The sequence below is a fragment of the Stomoxys calcitrans genome, chromosome 2 (genome assembly GCF_963082655.1).
Source record: "Stomoxys calcitrans chromosome 2, idStoCalc2.1, whole genome shotgun sequence".
Taxonomy (NCBI): Eukaryota; Metazoa; Arthropoda; class Insecta; order Diptera; family Muscidae; genus Stomoxys; species Stomoxys calcitrans.
This window is the reverse complement of record NC_081553.1, coordinates 238748376-238765771: the sequence shown is the minus strand read 5'-3', so window position 1 is coordinate 238765771 and position 17396 is coordinate 238748376. Positions and strand designations below refer to the sequence as shown.

Sequence of the window (17396 nt, the reverse complement as noted above, 5' to 3'; positions counted from 1 at the left end):
TGTGGAAATTTATGTTACTATTTATATTTGCCTGTTACGACCGAGCATGAAAGTATTTTTATTAGGTTTTTTTGCTGCGATTAGACAATTTCTTTTCTTTCAAAAAACTAAAGTCTTCTCTGCAATCGGATATTGTCCGGCTGCAGATCGTAGCGTTATCTGTTCCTATTGCAAATAGAAGTATAAAAACCCATTTTTGGTACCACCTAACTCGTCAGTAGGATATGTCACAAAAGATATGTCTCTAGGTTGTAAGTTTGCTCTTAAGAGAATTTTAAGTTTATTTAAGAGTACGTTTTCAATGCAAACACGTATGAACTAATAGCCTATACACATAACTTACGAACATTTTTAAAGTTGATATTTTTTCGACATTCGTCGGACGAACACTGCAAGATCGATAAGGAATTTCAAGAGTAGATATTATTTGAAGTCTTACATTAATGTTCATACATACATACGAGTATCAATGTGTAACACTTGGAAAGTCACATTCATAGCAAAAAGTCTGCTGATAATAGCAGGCACTGTCAGCTAACTGTATTTAATTATGATTCTATTAGTTATGTCAGCTTTCCCATTTACAGCAGACAAAAACTTCTGCTTTAGAAAGCATCGTAAAGATCGTATTTTTGTTTGTTTCTCTTTCGAGGCGTCCTCAATGATCGGAGATTTTTTTGCAAATGGAAAAGGAAAGCCGGACCAACCATATTAGGTGAATCGTGTTAATAGCGAAAACGCCTCTATGATACAAATACCACATTAACCACGCGCAAAAACCCAGTTTATTTGCTGTACTTTTTCCCACTGCATGTGTTTTTGCGTAATGACAGACTTTTTTCCGCGACAATTACACCACTTCCGTGGTACACATGATCCTATGCATCTGTTGTAAGTTGTATTGATGGCTTCAAACGCTAAAAAACGGTTCTCGCTGTTGCTCCGTGTGCCCAAGTTCGAATCCCGGCTGGGTTATGCCGATTTTTTTTTTTTTCATTTCATAAAAAATTAAAAATTACCATTTATTCCAGATTTTTTTTCTCGTATTAAAGAAATAATTATCTCCTGTTCAAAAGAAACTCTTTTTATACAAAATACCTGGATGAATGTATTTATGTAAAAACAAATATTTATTTATTTTTTGCAATATTCCATCAGAGCTTGACCAATTAGTGAATAAGAACAAGTAAGAGCGTGCTAAGTTCGGCTGGGCCGAATCTTATATACCCTCCACCATGGATCGCATTTGTCGAGTTCTATGCGCGGTATCTCTTTTTAGGCAAACAAAGAATATTGAATAAGAACTGTTATGCTATGAGAGCTATATCAAGTTATAGTCCGATTCGCACCATAAATGAATGTTGAACATTGTTGAAGTCATTGTGTAATATTTCGGTTCATTCGAATAAGAATTGCGCCTTGTAGGGGCTCAAGAAGCAAATTCGGCAGATAGGTTTATATGGGAGCTGTATCAAGCTATTGATCGACCGATGGACCGATTTGAACCATACTTAGCGCAGTTCTTGGAAGTGATACCAAAACACCACGTGCAAACATGGACCGATTTGGCCCATTTACAATACCAACCGACCTACACTAATAGAAAGTATTTGTGCAAAATTTAAAGCGGATAGCTTAACTACTTCGAAAGTTATCGTGCTTTCAACAGACAGACGGTCGGCGGACGGACATGGCTAGATCGACTTAAAATGACATAACGATCAAGAATATATTGTACATATATTTAAATACTTTGGCAGTTCTTGATGGAATGACTTGTGCATCGTTTCATTTCTGTGTTCAGTAAAAGACTTACGCTATGCTTTTTGATATTTTGAGGGAAGACAAACTTAAACTTGGTTTTTATTGCCTATCAGTTATACACACACACACACTAACAATGCAGACAAGCTAGAAAACTTGTTATCGGTTTTTGAGAGAGCAGAGAATTTTGTTAGTAAAAAGCAAACATGTTTGCTGTATTAGCAGAAAGTCTGCTGAAAATGGGACAGAAGTAATTTTTGCTGAAACAGCAAATATTTTCTGCTGGTAACCAATGGCAGAAAGTAAAAAAGAAGATTACAAATTTCATAAATATTACAAAACAATTATATTCCATCTTATCTTTCTAAAAGCGTATAACGCAACATTTTTTCAATGTTCTACAATTTGCAAATAAAGTGACTACTACTATTATACTATATTGGTATTTTTGTTTTTAAACATATTTCAAATGCCTCAGTTGATGTTTAGAAGCTAAAAAATAATTTATTAGATTCATTCGAATACACCCAGACTAATTTCTCTGGGTGTATAAGAACTTGTCCAAGTTCGATACATGAATATTTTGTAAATAATAAGTTATGGATGGAGTATGAAAAAAATCCTTAAAAATTAGTTTCTGTGTGCACAGGACTTCAAGGATTCAGAAACCTCAGGTATATATTTGCTAATTTTACTGCACTATGGTCCTAATGGTCTCTTTTTGGCTAAATATAAAAGTGGAGTTGTGACATATTTTTTTTAATTTATTCTAATTAATAAATTTATTTAAGCTGCAAAGATCTGAAAAAAACAAAAAATTCTAAAGATATCTATTTTTGTATTCAAATATTTAATTAAGTTTTTGTTCCATATAATGCTTATTTTTCGGCCGATTTTTATAAAGTTTTGGAAATTGGATTTTAAAGTTATTTTAAGTTATAAAATGGAATACTAGCTCAAAAGTAGTTGCATTGTGGAAACCGTTGAAAGATTCCAAATGATCCGATCTTTTAGTTTAGAAGTTGTAAAAGTAAACGGCTGAAATAGTTTTGGCCCAAAAAAGAGGTGGTTGCGAATATTGTGTCATGTTTTTATATTAAATTCCATGCAGATTCCTCAATTTATCTGAGTGGCAGCATGCGGTCCCACAAGTGTCACTGCTGCAATTCATTGAAATGACTGGCGATTGTCAATAAAGTATTAGTCATTTCCATGTGATGGCGATGAATCAGTACCGCCGACATTGATGGGCATTGAGTAGTACTTTTGTTGTTGCCGACAAACGGTTAAGATCCTTATCCATGTCACTTAAAGAAGAGAAAGTTTCATGGAAAAGCTTTTCGTCCATCCCCCTCCGGCCGGTGTCAATGTGGGAGGTTTCCATTTGACCGCACACCGAACGCAATTTCACACTTCAAGTTTCGTGCTTGAAGTCGTTCAACGAAGTGTTGTGGTTAACGTTTTAGTTAGGCGCTCTTTGATTTAATTTTGTTGCCTTCACTGCTTTACTGACTCACGAAGGACAAAACGAACTTTATCAATCTTCCAATAAAGTTCATTAATTACTCCGAACTCTATTTAAGCAGCTAGGCACACCAACTGTCCATGCCGCACAAACAAAGCATCTCTAAGGCTGAAACGAAAAGAGGCCAACGAGCGACAGCGAAAGGGGCAGGAACAAGGACACGTAGACTCAATTTTGTTATAATTACAGTTGCTGACCACGAGAAATGTGAAAAGTTTTTGAACTGTGGGCGCGCGCTCAAACACACACACAGCTACCAATGGTTTTTTTTTTACACCCAATAGATGTGAAGATGCATCATCGGCCTTTGTTGAGATGGCTCGCATTGCTGATGGCTGGATTTTAAGTGTGCTAGAAAACAAAGGCCTCCTTAAGGCCAGAAAGTTTAAGTTTTTCATTTTTGGGTTGCTTCTATACATCCATTCAGATGCCGTGGTCTTCGCAATGGAGTGACGGAGCGCCGTGAATGTGGGAAGTTTGCATATCTTTGCCTATGTTGAGAGGGGAAGGGAGGAGGCGGCATGCGAAGGCATGACGATGTGTCTAGTCATGTTCGAACATAAATCAATTAAGTCAATTTCCGCCTGCTACCGGCTAAAATTTCCGGCCAGGAGTTTCAATGAAGACATGAAAGCTGGAAGAGGGATATAAGGTTATATGTATATGTGAGTGTGTGTGTGTGTGTGTGTGTGTGAAAATATGCTTGTGTACGGCTGCGAGAGTGAAAGAGATTGGAACAGTGAGGATATTTGGAAGTTATGCAAAACCACGATTACACGTTTACTTCCACAAGAAGCCCAGACAGCATTGAGCTACATTAAGTTGCCCACATCAGTGGTGGCACAGGAAGACAAGCGAAAGGGGTCTGGAGCGAAAGTTCATAAAACTTGGCAATATTTCAACGAAGCAGTAGTTTATTCTGTTCTGTTGCTCGCAAGTGGGAGGGTTAATCAATGTCGTGTGATTTATATCACCACGAAAGGGTGGATGCATGTATAATACCGAAGATATACTCGTAGGGAAATTTTAATGATGTTTCTCTACCTCATCTCTCTACAGATTGGACTATTGCGTGGAGGCCGCATGTTGGCGGAGGAATCACCCGAGTATTTGAGGCAGCAATACAATGCCGAATCCTTGGAGGAGGTGTTCTTAAAGCTGGCCATTTTGCAAAACATGGGAAAACGGCGACGATCGTCCATTGCCCAGGAAATAGTGGAGCAAGTTGACGTGCCTGCCATATCAAACCCGGCATTGGATTTGTCCGACGAACAGGGTGCTGCGGAAATATCGGGTGAGTTCGGTGACAACATCTCTATGTCTTCGGCCATTCGAGATCCCATAAGTGCATCTTCTGTGCCCGCACCGCCCTTGCCACCTGAACAAGAGATGCCTGCCTCGTTCTGGTACAACCTTCATGTGATGAGTTGGACACATTTGCATGCCTTGACATGGAAGAACTTCTTGTGGATGATACGAAACGTTGGGTAAGTCCATCCACCAAAGCCAAGTGTTTACGTTTTGATTTCCTTAACGCTTTTACATTCCCACTGCAGCGTTATGATGTTCATTTTGGGCTTGCCTGTAATACAGATTGTGCTCTTCTGCTATGCGATTGGCCACGACCCTACCGGGCTGAAGATAGCCGTTGCCAACTACGAACTCTCCGGGGAAATGATTGCCGACCAACACTGTCCACTGACAATTGGCTGTAATCAGACAATGCTTAGTTGCCGTTATCTCGATTTGTTAATCAAAAATAAAAGCTACGTTGTGGTAAGTACAATCTCTTCCCTGAGGAATCTATCCACACACCCACTAACACGAACGGAGATTATCCTTAACTTAATACAAGCAAATGAAAATCGATACCCCACGGCATACACGTCACTTACCAACCGACCGAGCTACCTACCAACAGGGTTGGAAAATATTCATTTTGAAATGGTTCAAAAACCGTACTTTTTGGACCGACAGAGCACTTTATGTCTTGCACAAAGATTTCAAAAATCTTAATTTTTGTTTGCCTGTTAGGGCGAGGGTCATTCTTTCATGATGCGTTCATTTCTCTTTCGAGACAAGCTTAATGATCGAAAATTTCTTTGGAATAGAAAATCAAAGCCATAACGAAAATCAAAAATATTTCTCGGGAAAACTTCTGCCTTACAGGTTACACACAACATCAGCCAATCAGAGGGGTGGGATATTCCAAGTTATAGTGAAGGCAACGGTGAATGGTAAATTCGCCAAAAGAGTTCTCAGAACAAACATTTTTGGGCTCTTTTTATATATATGTACCTAACCGAAAACAAAGCATCCCCAAAGCATTTTGTGATATATCCGAGATTATATCAGCTATGAAATTTTTGGTTGTACATTGATAATGAAAACTTCTCCCCAAAGAGGTGTTGCCCTGCGGTATGCCATTCGAAAGGAGATCCTTATCATTGAGCTTAAATTTGAATCGGACATCACTCATTTATATGTGAGAGATTTCCATTACATGGATAGTTACATTACATTATATTAAGTAGGGGGAACGCCCCTACCAAAATTTCCAAAATAAACACCTAGACCGATAGGTACTATATGGGACTTAAATTAAATCACGAATCTCATACAGAAATTGGGAGACATGTGTCAGGGCTCCTACAACTCTTCCAAAGCTTTCTAGAGGCGCAATAAGTCAAATAAGGCGCCTAATTATAAACTGATATTGCCCCTTACATTCCCCAAATGATCAGCGTAACGCAAATTCGACAGTCGGACAGATATGATTCGAGCAGCTAAAAAGTGAATATCTCTATTTTATCGTGGCTTGTTTCATAACACGAGAACATATTGTCTTTTAAGATAAAAAAAGGCTCGAAAACATTCGAACTGTTCGAAAAAATACTAAAACTGTCGCGGGGGTACTACGGTATTCCTCGGGGGGGAAAAGTACTAACATAATGACTTTTCCATCTCTGCTTACCAACCGACATGCTCAACACACGGAGAGCGTCGATGTTCTGTAGTAGGTGTCCGTTCACGTACACGCAAACCAGATTAGACAGACTGCACACTCACACATGTGCATGTCACAGTGTGGCTCCCACGAAACGCTTTCCAAAACCACGTCCGTTTGTTTAGCCGGCACACTTCTTGAAAAAGAATTTAATTAACAATTGTGCCTATTCGTTTCAATCACTCATAGAGCAGATAGGATTTTGAGTCTATTTTAGAGATTTTGTGAAATTTTCACATTGTGTTTCTACGGACGCATACAATGGCGTGCAAAACTATCCCACAATCGATTGAACTGCTCTTAGAATTTCAGAACAATGCTGCGGTACGTAGGATAAAAGTTTTAACCCTTTTCGAACTTCATCAGATTGGCAAAGTTATCTATATATCCATATGTTTGTTTGGATCAAAAACACATTCATATTATGAGTCCAAAAGGAACATATTTTCCGCGTAAAATGGATCGGCTTGTAAGTAGCTTCGAGATTCATAATAATCCTATTCATGTTAAATTGTGTACAAACTACAGGTCGCAATTTACCTCCGATCGTCTACCAATTTGGCACAAGCATGTTTTTAGGCCTAGAAGCGAAGCCTATTGAAATTGGAAAAGTCGATTCATATTTGGATATAGCTCCCATATATACATGTTCGTTCGATTTTTCCTAATATTGCAATAATTTTGTCATTTGTCACCCGATTCCGATGAAATTTTGCACGAATTTCAGAGTGATGCATTTCTCGAGATAACTGGTGAATTTCATTGAAATCGGATCAGATTAAGATATAGTTCCCAATTTCAACTTATGGGGTAGGTAAAAGGTATTATACAGTCGACCGCCCAACTTTTGTCTTTCCTTACTTGTTTTAACTTATATTGAAAACAGGTAAGCATAGGCTAAAGTCGGGCAAAGGCGATATTTTGATACACCTACAAAGCATGGTTATTGAACGCTTTAACAGTCGCCTCATAACCAGTTTTTCCGAAGAAGCAGGCGACGATTTGCCTCGGAGTTTCTTCTACGAATAACTTTCGTTGGATTTGGTTCGTCATAGAAAACCCACGCAGTCGATTGTTGTTTTGTTTCGGGCTTATAGGCATAGATCCACTATTCGCCACCTGTGACGTTCTTACAAACATATTTTGAAGTATATTATTCGAATTTTTCAACATATCTTCGTACTTATCGACACTTATCGTACTTTATCAACGATTGTCCAACAAGAATGAGCAAGATGCTCATGCAATATCGAATGTATGCTGATTAAACAACAACGACCGGATAAATGTAGCGCAAAACTTATGTACATAAACAATATTTAAATCCGATGAACTAAAATCTGCAAATTTTTGTGGTGATCGATTGACATTTGGGCTAGCTTTGGCTTCCCAAGTCAAAATCCGTCGATACATATGCATGGAAGACATACCTAAATTTGAATCGATTTCAACAATTTCATAGAGGAAGATATCTGTGCTGAATTTCAACAAAAACAAATGAATATGGAAAGAAAGAAAGGAAGACAAATGGACAGGCAAGAAAACGGACATGACTAGATCGATTCGCATACTAACTTGTGCGCCGGAGTTGTGCTAACTCTAAACACTGAGATATTGTTTGCTGTAACAACAGAGATCTGCTAAAAAGGTTAAAGGCTGGAACGCAGTTCTATACAAAATTTCGTTCCTACAAGAACGGACATGACTAGATCGATTCGCATACTAACTTGTGCGCCGGAGTTGTGCTAACTCTAAACACTGAGATATTGTTTGCTGTAACAACAGAGATCTGCTAAAAAGGTTAAAGGCTGGAACGCAGTTCTATACAAAATTTCGTTCCTACAAGAACTGCATGACATATTCTTAGCGAAATTTACGGTCTCGATCTCGGTCTCACAATTGCAGACAAGATTTAATTTTTGCATATATATAACTTAACTTTTAGCCTTATAATTATTTGGAACTTTTTTCTTCAAAACTAAAAATAAAAAACAAATATAAGAAGATGTACTATCTTTGCACATAACTGCAAGTTTATTTCTCTGGGTGTAGTTTAATCACATTTAGGGTGTTTATACTACGTCTTATGTGTCCAATGAATTTTGCTCTAGACTGTAGCAGTGCGTGCGTAAAACGACAACGTTTTTATGTTCTTGCAACATGTCGGCATCTTGTAGTGAGGTGTATAAAGAAGATGTTACATCGTCAGGTAATTTGATTCAATTTGTCAAAATGTTAATGCCATGTTATGGACAGACCAGGACATGTTGTTAAACACGACGTCGATAGCAATGCCATGCGGCACACGGATCGGATGCCATGCGAAACAACTGCCTTGGCCAATTGTATTGGATTCACTATGCCGACCACAAAAGACGCAAGTGCTAAATCCTTAAGAGCTTCATTTAGTGCTGTAGGTTATGGCCATTTAGCTATTCCCCTCCGCCATCGCCGTCCGTTGCCGCCCACCTCGGCACTTTTCCATCACTCTGAGTACTTCCGAAGTATGAAATTGACAATATTAAGTCCTAATCCTCCGTTCTTTGCCGAGAATAACCTCGTGCAGTATGTCTTCATTTGACCAAGACAAATGGCGAAACAAACGAGAAAAACCGGACACAAGAGCAGGCCCCTTCCACGGACATTAACTTCCAAAAGGTAATATAACCAAATTAAGGGCACTAGCCGGTAACGGCACACACCAGCGGCAGCAATGGAGGTGACTTCTTATGCGTCGTAATGATTATGACAAATTACATGCCAAACAAGAGAGGCAAGGGAATTCACTGTTGACTTTTGCCTGCTAGAGGATTGGCTAAATTGGAAATCGATGTAGCTGTGGCTCTTTCAAAGAGCCCACAACTAATTAAAGTGTAATTGTAATCCGGTAAAACTACTACGCCATGCCTTCGCCGCAGAAAGTAATAATTTGCCGGCCTTTGCACTCTGCATGGATTCGAATGCTTGCGACTTTAAGAAAGGAAAAAAACAAAATGTTCTTTCATGAATTTTGGGTAATATCATTTCTTTGGTTTTTGCTGAAAAATTGTAATAGTTGAAAATCATTTTGTGGAATTTTGTTATGGCTGATACCCAGGTCGCGGGTAGTGTGTCCAAATCAACGTGGCGAAAGTTTTTCAGTACTTTCTAAGACTGCCCAAATGTATGAGTAATTTAACATAAATGTGTAGTTCTGCTGTTAAGAGGCAGTCTATAAGACTCTTACTTGGTAAGAACATTGAACATCCTCAATTAAGGCACTAATCATTAAAATCGCATTATATTTAGATGTAGCTCCCATGCATAGATATGTATATCTTTCATCCGATATGGATTTTATGCCGCAGCAGCTACAATTTATAAGGTTTGCCTGAGGTGTTCTACACTGAAAAAAAAGTTGGCTCATAATTAAAGATTTTTCATTATTTGTAGCATTTTAGCAATGAAAATGAACCAAAGAACCAAAGTTTTAAATTCAAGTTGCTATCTTTAAATTAAATTCTCTATTTACTAACGGACATAGCCACCCGTTTCAAATTGTGATCGCTGACTAATTCCTTTTTTTACTTCATAGATAACAGTCCATTATTTTAAGAAAAAATCTTTTTTAAATCTTCGTAACTTAATGTGAAACCATTAAGGAAAAGCAAAAATCGGGCAATGTCGACTACATAACACCCTACACTTGGACCTCGGCGGATGTTTTTAGGATGGGTTATTAAACCATCCGCATCAAATTTCGAGCAACTATGTTGAAACTGTACAAACTACGGTTGACAAATGACTACATTATTGCAAATTACCCAAAATTTAACAAACAAATAAATATAGGAGCTTTAGCTAAATCTGAAACGATTTCGACCAGACATCTTAGATATTTTGATAGTCGTCAAGGAAAGCGTTGTGACAAATTTTGACAACATTGGTCAATAAATTCGCTTGCAGTTGCTCTAGAAGTGAAAATCGAGCGAAATACATATATGACAAATTATATCTAAATCTGAACCGATTTCTATGAAATTCACCAGTATTGTTGAGAGTCTAGAGACCGGGGATAGACATTTAGAGAGACAGATGGACATAGCTAAATCGAGTCAGAAAGTGATTCTTCCTTCTGGATTTTACAAACAAATGCACTAAGTTATAATACCTGCACCACAGTGATGGTGTGGGGTATAAAAACATTAAAGACGCTCCAATTTTGAAAGCTATTTTACGTCTCTAACTACGGTTCACTGTTGTCTCGTTCCAAGGTAAATTTTCCAACATCCAATGATATTTCAGATTTTTGTCTTAAATAACAACACGCAAAGTTAAGGATTTATTAACCTACAATTTAAAATAAAATCCTTAATATTAAGGAAAATATTTATCACCAAAGGGAATGTTTCCTTTAAAAGTTTGAAAATGTATCTTCTTTAAATTTAGTATGCTAATATTTGGCTCGAATCTTAAAAGTTAGGACAAACATTTTTTCAGTGTATGTGACAGTAGAAGGAGTACCGAAAAGTTTATTTTTGAAAATGGAAATCTTTTTAACAGCGCATGACATTCCTCAACTTTCATATCCACCAACATGGAATAGGAAAGTTACAAATTCAAAGTTGCAAATTCATACGCAAGTTGCAAATACGCCTTTTTACATATCAATGAGTTCTGCTTGATTAATTTTTTTAAGCTCAATGATAAAGGACCTCCTTTTTATAGCCGAGTGCAAACGGCGTGCTGTACGGCTACACCCATTTGTGGAGAAGTTTTCATAAGACTTAAAACCATACAAATGACGCCAGCATTAGCAGGGTATAAGAGCTAAACAATTATTATGATAATTCGGATTCACATCTCGCTTGGGTGCCAATCCAGGCGAACCCAGGCAGACATGGTAACCTGCGCCATGGTGGCCTCCATTCCATGCGCCGCACAGCGAAATATTCAATCGGTGTCTAGTCAGTGCAATATATGCATAGGAGTGCATCATCAATTTCTGAGCGAGTCTAATTATGTCAGTTGGTTTGCCCCTTTGTCAGTTTAAATAAAAACCCTAATTTTTCATGATGTAACCCCAGCATATTTAATAAACTTCCAATTAGCTATCTCGAGTTCACAAATATCACAATCTCCCCACTTTTTGCACTCTGGAGAGACGACAATTTGTAGTAGAAAGTGATAGTAGAGTATATCTTTGTTTTCTTTAAAATGGTCTAACTTCAAAATAAAATATTTAAAATCTGCTCCCTTTTCCACAATTAAGGCCAATACAAAAAAAAACAAAGTCATGAACTCAAGAAAAATATTTGGATCATTTTATCAGTTCCTGATTAAAAGTTATTGATGAACGTTAGCACAATAACAACTTAAGCAAAAAAGCTCACTATATAGCTAAATAGGCAAGCTTAAGTCGAAAAATTATTGCTGAAATTTTAAGAGACGTCGAGAATGGCAAAGTACGCGCCAAAAGTGCGTTTGCAAATGTTGACAATTGCACCATTCTTAGACAAGCCTTAAATATCCGAAATCATGCAAAAAATTTTGCATAAATTTACGAGTAAGGCCATTAAACGCTCTTTTTTGATGCGTCATGTTTAAAAATAACGTAAATAAATGAGTAATCACTCCTACATCATTTTTGCTGCAATCGTCTTCCGTTTTTTGTATTGTCAACAAAATATCGAGAAATGTTTGTTGTTTATATTTATGGGCTTAAATATATTAAATTAAAGAGTCCCTTTGGCTTTAATTATTTCAGTCGTAGAATCCTGAATATAACACCAAAATGTTGTGATATTGAAGTGAGCACCATGTTCTCTGGATTTAAATATTATAGAAACAGTTTAGGAATTGGTAGCACGTAAATTTCTTAATTCGAAAAATCGTCTTCTTAAAAAAATAATTCTTTGAGGAAAAACAAGTAATAGCGAGCTGAGTTCGGCCGGGCAGAATCTTGGGAATCCACCACCATGGATTCTGCTAAAAATTTGTACAAAATAAATTTAGTTGAAGGGCATAATTATTGTATATTCTACAAACCACACTTCTGTAAAACCAGCAAAAATTAAAATTTCTAGGAACCAAACAAGGATGATCGAGAGACCGGTTTACATGCGAGGTATATCAGTTGTAGATTGATTTTGGCCGTATTTGGCACAGTTTTTGGAAGTCGTATCAGAACAACGCAATAATTGCTACTTGCAAGAACTCAAGAAGTCAAATCGGGAGATCGATTTATATTGGAGCTATATCAGGTTAAACACCGATTCGGACCATACTTTGCTCAGTTGTTGGAAGTCATAACGGAACACTACATGCAAATTTTCAGCCAAATCGGACAAAAATTGCGGCTTCCAGGGGCTCAAGAAGTTAAATCGGGAGATCGGTTTATATGGGAGCTATATCCATATCTGAACTGTTATAGTCCAGTTGCAATCCCCAATGACCTACATCCATATTAAGTATCTGTGCAAAATTTCAAGCAGCTAGCTTTACGCGTTCGACCTCTATCGTGCTTCCAAAAGACGAGCGGACGGACGGACGGACATGGCTAGATCGAATCAGAATGTCGAAACGATACAAAATATATACGCTTTATGGGGTCGCAAATCAATATTTTGTGGTGTTACAAACGGAATGACTATGTTAGTATACCCCCATCCTATGGTGGTGGGTATAACAACTTCGTACGCAATTCAGAATACTACACTAATTCCTATACTAATTTCAATTAGAATGATCTATTGAAATGTCCCAAATATTTAACTTGAACTAATGAGTTTGTTTGGTGAAAACCAAAGGATGGGGGTATACTAACTAAGTCATTCCGTTTGTAACACCTAGAAATATTCGTCTAAGTAAATATGTTTTTGGTCTTCATGGCATTTGAGGTCGATCTTGCCATTTCCGTCCGTCCGTCTGTCGAAAGCACGCTAACTTGCGAAGGAAATTTTGCACAATAAATTCATGAATTTTTAGATCACTGCTGAATTTCACATCATTTGCGCAGCAATCACCTCCCACAACATGTACGGATTTTATTGAGTTTCTTCAATTCAAAACTAAACAAATTATAATTTCGACGACCTAGCCTTCATACCAAATGTGGTGTAGGGTACCAAAAAGTACCCGCCCTTGGTTGTTTTAACATAAAAATGGATTCTGCTCATTCAAACGGATAAAGCACTCAGTTTTATGATGCAACATGAGAATAATTCGATGAAATTCACCTGTAATCTCAAGAATATCAGATGTCAAGGGAGTCACGAAGATCGGTTATCGAATGATCACATAATTGCAAATGAACGTGGACAGACAGACGGACATGGCTAGATCGAATCAATCAGTGATTCTGGGACGATCTGTATATTTATTAATGGCTTTATGTTTTCTCGCTAAGTTATAACACCACATTTCCACAGTTGTATTTGTGGGATATATCAACTGATTTTTTCGACTAAAATTGGCGGCATTTTGAGATTTGCTTAAAAATGGTAGGTCTATTAGGGAACGGCCTTCTCTGACTATTGTAGTCCATTGCGATACCATAGTTTTTATTTTGTAGTGATAGTGATTGAACCCTGCTTGAGCATCGAACCAACGACCCCTCAACTGGTAATCCAATATCGTTGCACAATGAAAAGGCATTCGCAGTCCTTAGGACGCATTCAAAATATTTTTTGTTTCTTTTTGCGCTTTGTCCCCCTGTGAAAACACAAGTCGAAGCCGTGCATGTGGGAATCACAACAATTTCAATTTATTTGAGCGAATGCGTGGTGTGAGTGGCTCAATGTAGCAAAAGCCCTCTATGACGAATTTAATCTCATTTGGGCACGGCCATAATACGCTGTGTTTGGTGATTATGAGCTCGAGCAAAGTGCCATAGCGTCAAGGGAGCAAGGACAAGTGTGCTCAAGCGTTTGTATTAAAAACAGAAACGAGCATGAGATTTTGCCTGCACCCTTAAAGTGTCACACGAAGACAGGCGGTAATCCTTGTTCTCCGTGATGGACGAAATAAATGTTAATCGCATACGCTTAACACATTAATATGTTCCAGCGTGTATGTGTGTGTGTATGTGTGGGGCAGTATAAATGTCCTGCAATTGACCTGGAGCGTTAAGCGCTTAAATTTCAAATTTTGCCATTGTTCCCTTTTGCTTGTAGACGTACACCAATAGCGACGAAGAGGCCCATGAGCTCGTGAGAAGAGGCAAGGCGTGGGGTTCCTTGGTATTTCGCAGCAACTACTCGGATGCACTGGTTGAACGAACAGAAAGCGCCCGCTATACAGACGATGGCACCGTGGAAGCCTCCGACTTGGATGTAAGGCTGGACATGTCAAGTAAGTGTACCAAGTGTCCAATGAGAAATTCATTTCAGTAGCGCATTTTTTTCCATTTTCAGATCAACAGATCTCAACACTGCTATACAGGGATTTGCAGTATACATTCTTCGACTTCGTGGAAAATATGCTCATTGACTGTGATCTCAATCCAAAGCTGGGACGGGTGCCCGTCGACTGGAATGATCCCATTTATGGCTTCAACAATCCAAACTTCACTGACTTTGCAGCCCCAGGAGTTATTCTCACCATCATCTTCTTTTTGTCGGTGGCCGTTACATCGGGCGCTATGTTAATTGACCGCAACGAAGGCATGCTGGAGCGCTGTTTGGTAGCGGGAATCACGGGGCCAGAGATCTTGTTGTCGCAAGTTCTTACGCAGTTCACCGTAATGTTTACTCAAATGATCTTTGTGCTGCTGGTCAGTTTCTACTTTTTCGAGCTAACCGTTGTCGGCAACATTTGGCTGGTAGTAGGGCTGTGCGTCCTAAACGGGTTGTGCGGCATGTGCTTCGGTTTTGTGATCGCCTGCGCCGTTGATACTGAGCGCACCGCGACCTATGTGGCGATGGGTTCGTTCCTGCCAATTGTAATGCTGTGCGGAATCATTTGGCCCATTGAGGGCATGTACCCACTGCTACAGTTCATCACCTTTTTCTTGCCGCTCACCAAACCGACGGAATCTCTGAGATCGATACTACAGCGTGGTTGGGATATCTCAAATCCCTCCGTCTATGCTGGATTCATTTCCATATCGTCATGGGTTCTTGTGTTCCTAATTCTAAGCATTCTGCTCTTGAAGTTCAAAAAGGGCTAGTCGTCTCTACCGCATTTGGCGCTCTAGGTGCCCCCAAGCGAACATCGAAATTCCTCCGTATATAGACACCCATATACGATTGGACGGAATCCTCTTCCCATCATGGCAATCGGCATCAAATAATCGCACATATGTAATCAACATCAACTCCCATGCACACAAGGCACTTCTCGGCATAAGTGATTGATAATTAGTATTTAAAAATTTTTACCCTTTGTTGGAACTCCTCTAGCCTGTAAGCAATCTCTGTGGCGGGTTCTCACTCAAATGCATACAATCAACACACAACAGCGTACACTTACACACACACACACACAATGACACACACACACACACAGTTATTAATAGGAAGCTGCAAGTGCTGTCCATCCCTCCAACGAACTGGCCATGAATCGGAGCCTAGGGCGTATTCATGAAAAGCACTGTCGATCGAATGCGGCTGATTTAGTTTTAAGGCTTCTTTAACAGACAGGGACAACACTTAGTTTAAGACATACCATTTTATTTCAGTACGCGTGATTTTAGGCAACAGATGATAAATAAATACATAAATACCTTGGTATGTGTGTGCGTGGTTACACATGTACGCACACATGTACTCAGCAATAAGAAAATATTGTGTTTCTTTCGAAAGGCGAGGGAAGCGAGTCTCGGCCGACCAGCTGGCAGCTTGGGCCCATTACGAGGTACGCATCCGCTGACTAGCGCCCACCCACCCATTAGGATGCTAATAAAAATGCTAAAATATTACAATTAATTCTTTGCCTCAGCTCAGATAATAAATTCACAGACTTGTCGGTCGACTGGTGCGGCGCGATTGTAGTTGTGGCTGTAGCAGCGACGGCGGACACGGCAGTGGTGTTGTTGCCTAAATGCTCAACAATTGACTTTTTGAACTCTTTGCCTGTGTGTATGATGTTACAGGACAGAAAGTTGAATGTTATTTCTTCGGTGATTAAATATATCACACTCACACACCAACGAACACACACAAACTAATATATATATATATATATATACTAATGCACAAACTTCGGTCGTCGTCAGTGATTTGAGGAAAACTTAAGAGAATTCGATATGATTGCTTCGAATTCCAAAGATGGCACCAAACCACCAACAAGTACTATTCGGCGGTATTGTTGCAAAACTAGATTCTAACTTCTGTTATTAATGATGGTTTTATGAGGTAGATGGACGGGAGTGGAAGGATTTTCTTCGATAACATGAATTTCCCAGTAGTACTCAGACCAGATGCATATTCGCATGTTTGTCACATGTGGAACTCGCATTTTCGCACTTGGAGACCACCGTGATGCAGACGTAGTTTACCTTTAACCAATATTTGCAACGAGCAACAAGTATAATTGCATAAAGTTCAGTTGGACTGAATCTTAGTGGCAGTCCATCATAAAGCGAATTCAACAGATTCTCCATACTATCTCTTTTTATGAACCGAAACAAAATGAGTTTTATTCCAGATCTTTTGGCAAACAAAAAATATTCGAGGTGCAAACAATTGGATAAGTCAAATCCAAAGATCGTTTCACGATTAATATGGTAACAACAACATGAATATAAATGGAATGGTTGGGAGACAGGATGACATAGGGCTCTGCAAAGTTTTTCCTTACGGCGATTAGTATTTGGGCGCTGTGGCCATACTTCCAGGGCTGCGGAGTCTGTCTCTCGACTCCAACCTCAGGCCGGAATCTAGCTCTGAGTCAGATTTTCAATACGCAGTCGTAGTGCGGTTCGGAGTCGATGCAAGCTTGCTTATCTCCGAAACCTACTCCGACTCAATAGTCAGACTTTGGCTCCTAAAAATTTCGACTGTGCAGCCCTGCATATTTCAATCGGACAGAACGCCAAATTAGCCTTAAAGCGGCCAAAGTAAAACACGCACCCAATAAGCTTTAGTGGGCACAAGAACATAATTTGATGCTATATACCAA

General features: G+C 38.9%; 1 protein-coding gene across 1 annotated transcript in view; it reads left to right on the top strand.

Annotated features, from left to right (window-relative positions):
• LOC106087999 (ABC transporter G family member 20) overlaps nucleotides 1-16058 on the top strand; it is a 128650-nt gene extending 112592 nt beyond the window's left edge. Inside the window, exons 6-9 of the mRNA XM_013253278.2 lie at nucleotides 4349-4776; nucleotides 4846-5065; nucleotides 14450-14627; nucleotides 14690-16058. Of these exons, the coding sequence (XP_013108732.1) occupies nucleotides 4349-4776; nucleotides 4846-5065; nucleotides 14450-14627; nucleotides 14690-15444 (1581 nt within the window). The 3' untranslated portion in view covers nucleotides 15445-16058. The remainder of the gene's footprint in view (nucleotides 1-4348; nucleotides 4777-4845; nucleotides 5066-14449; nucleotides 14628-14689) is intronic.
• Nucleotides 16059-17396: the final 1338 nt, after the last annotated feature.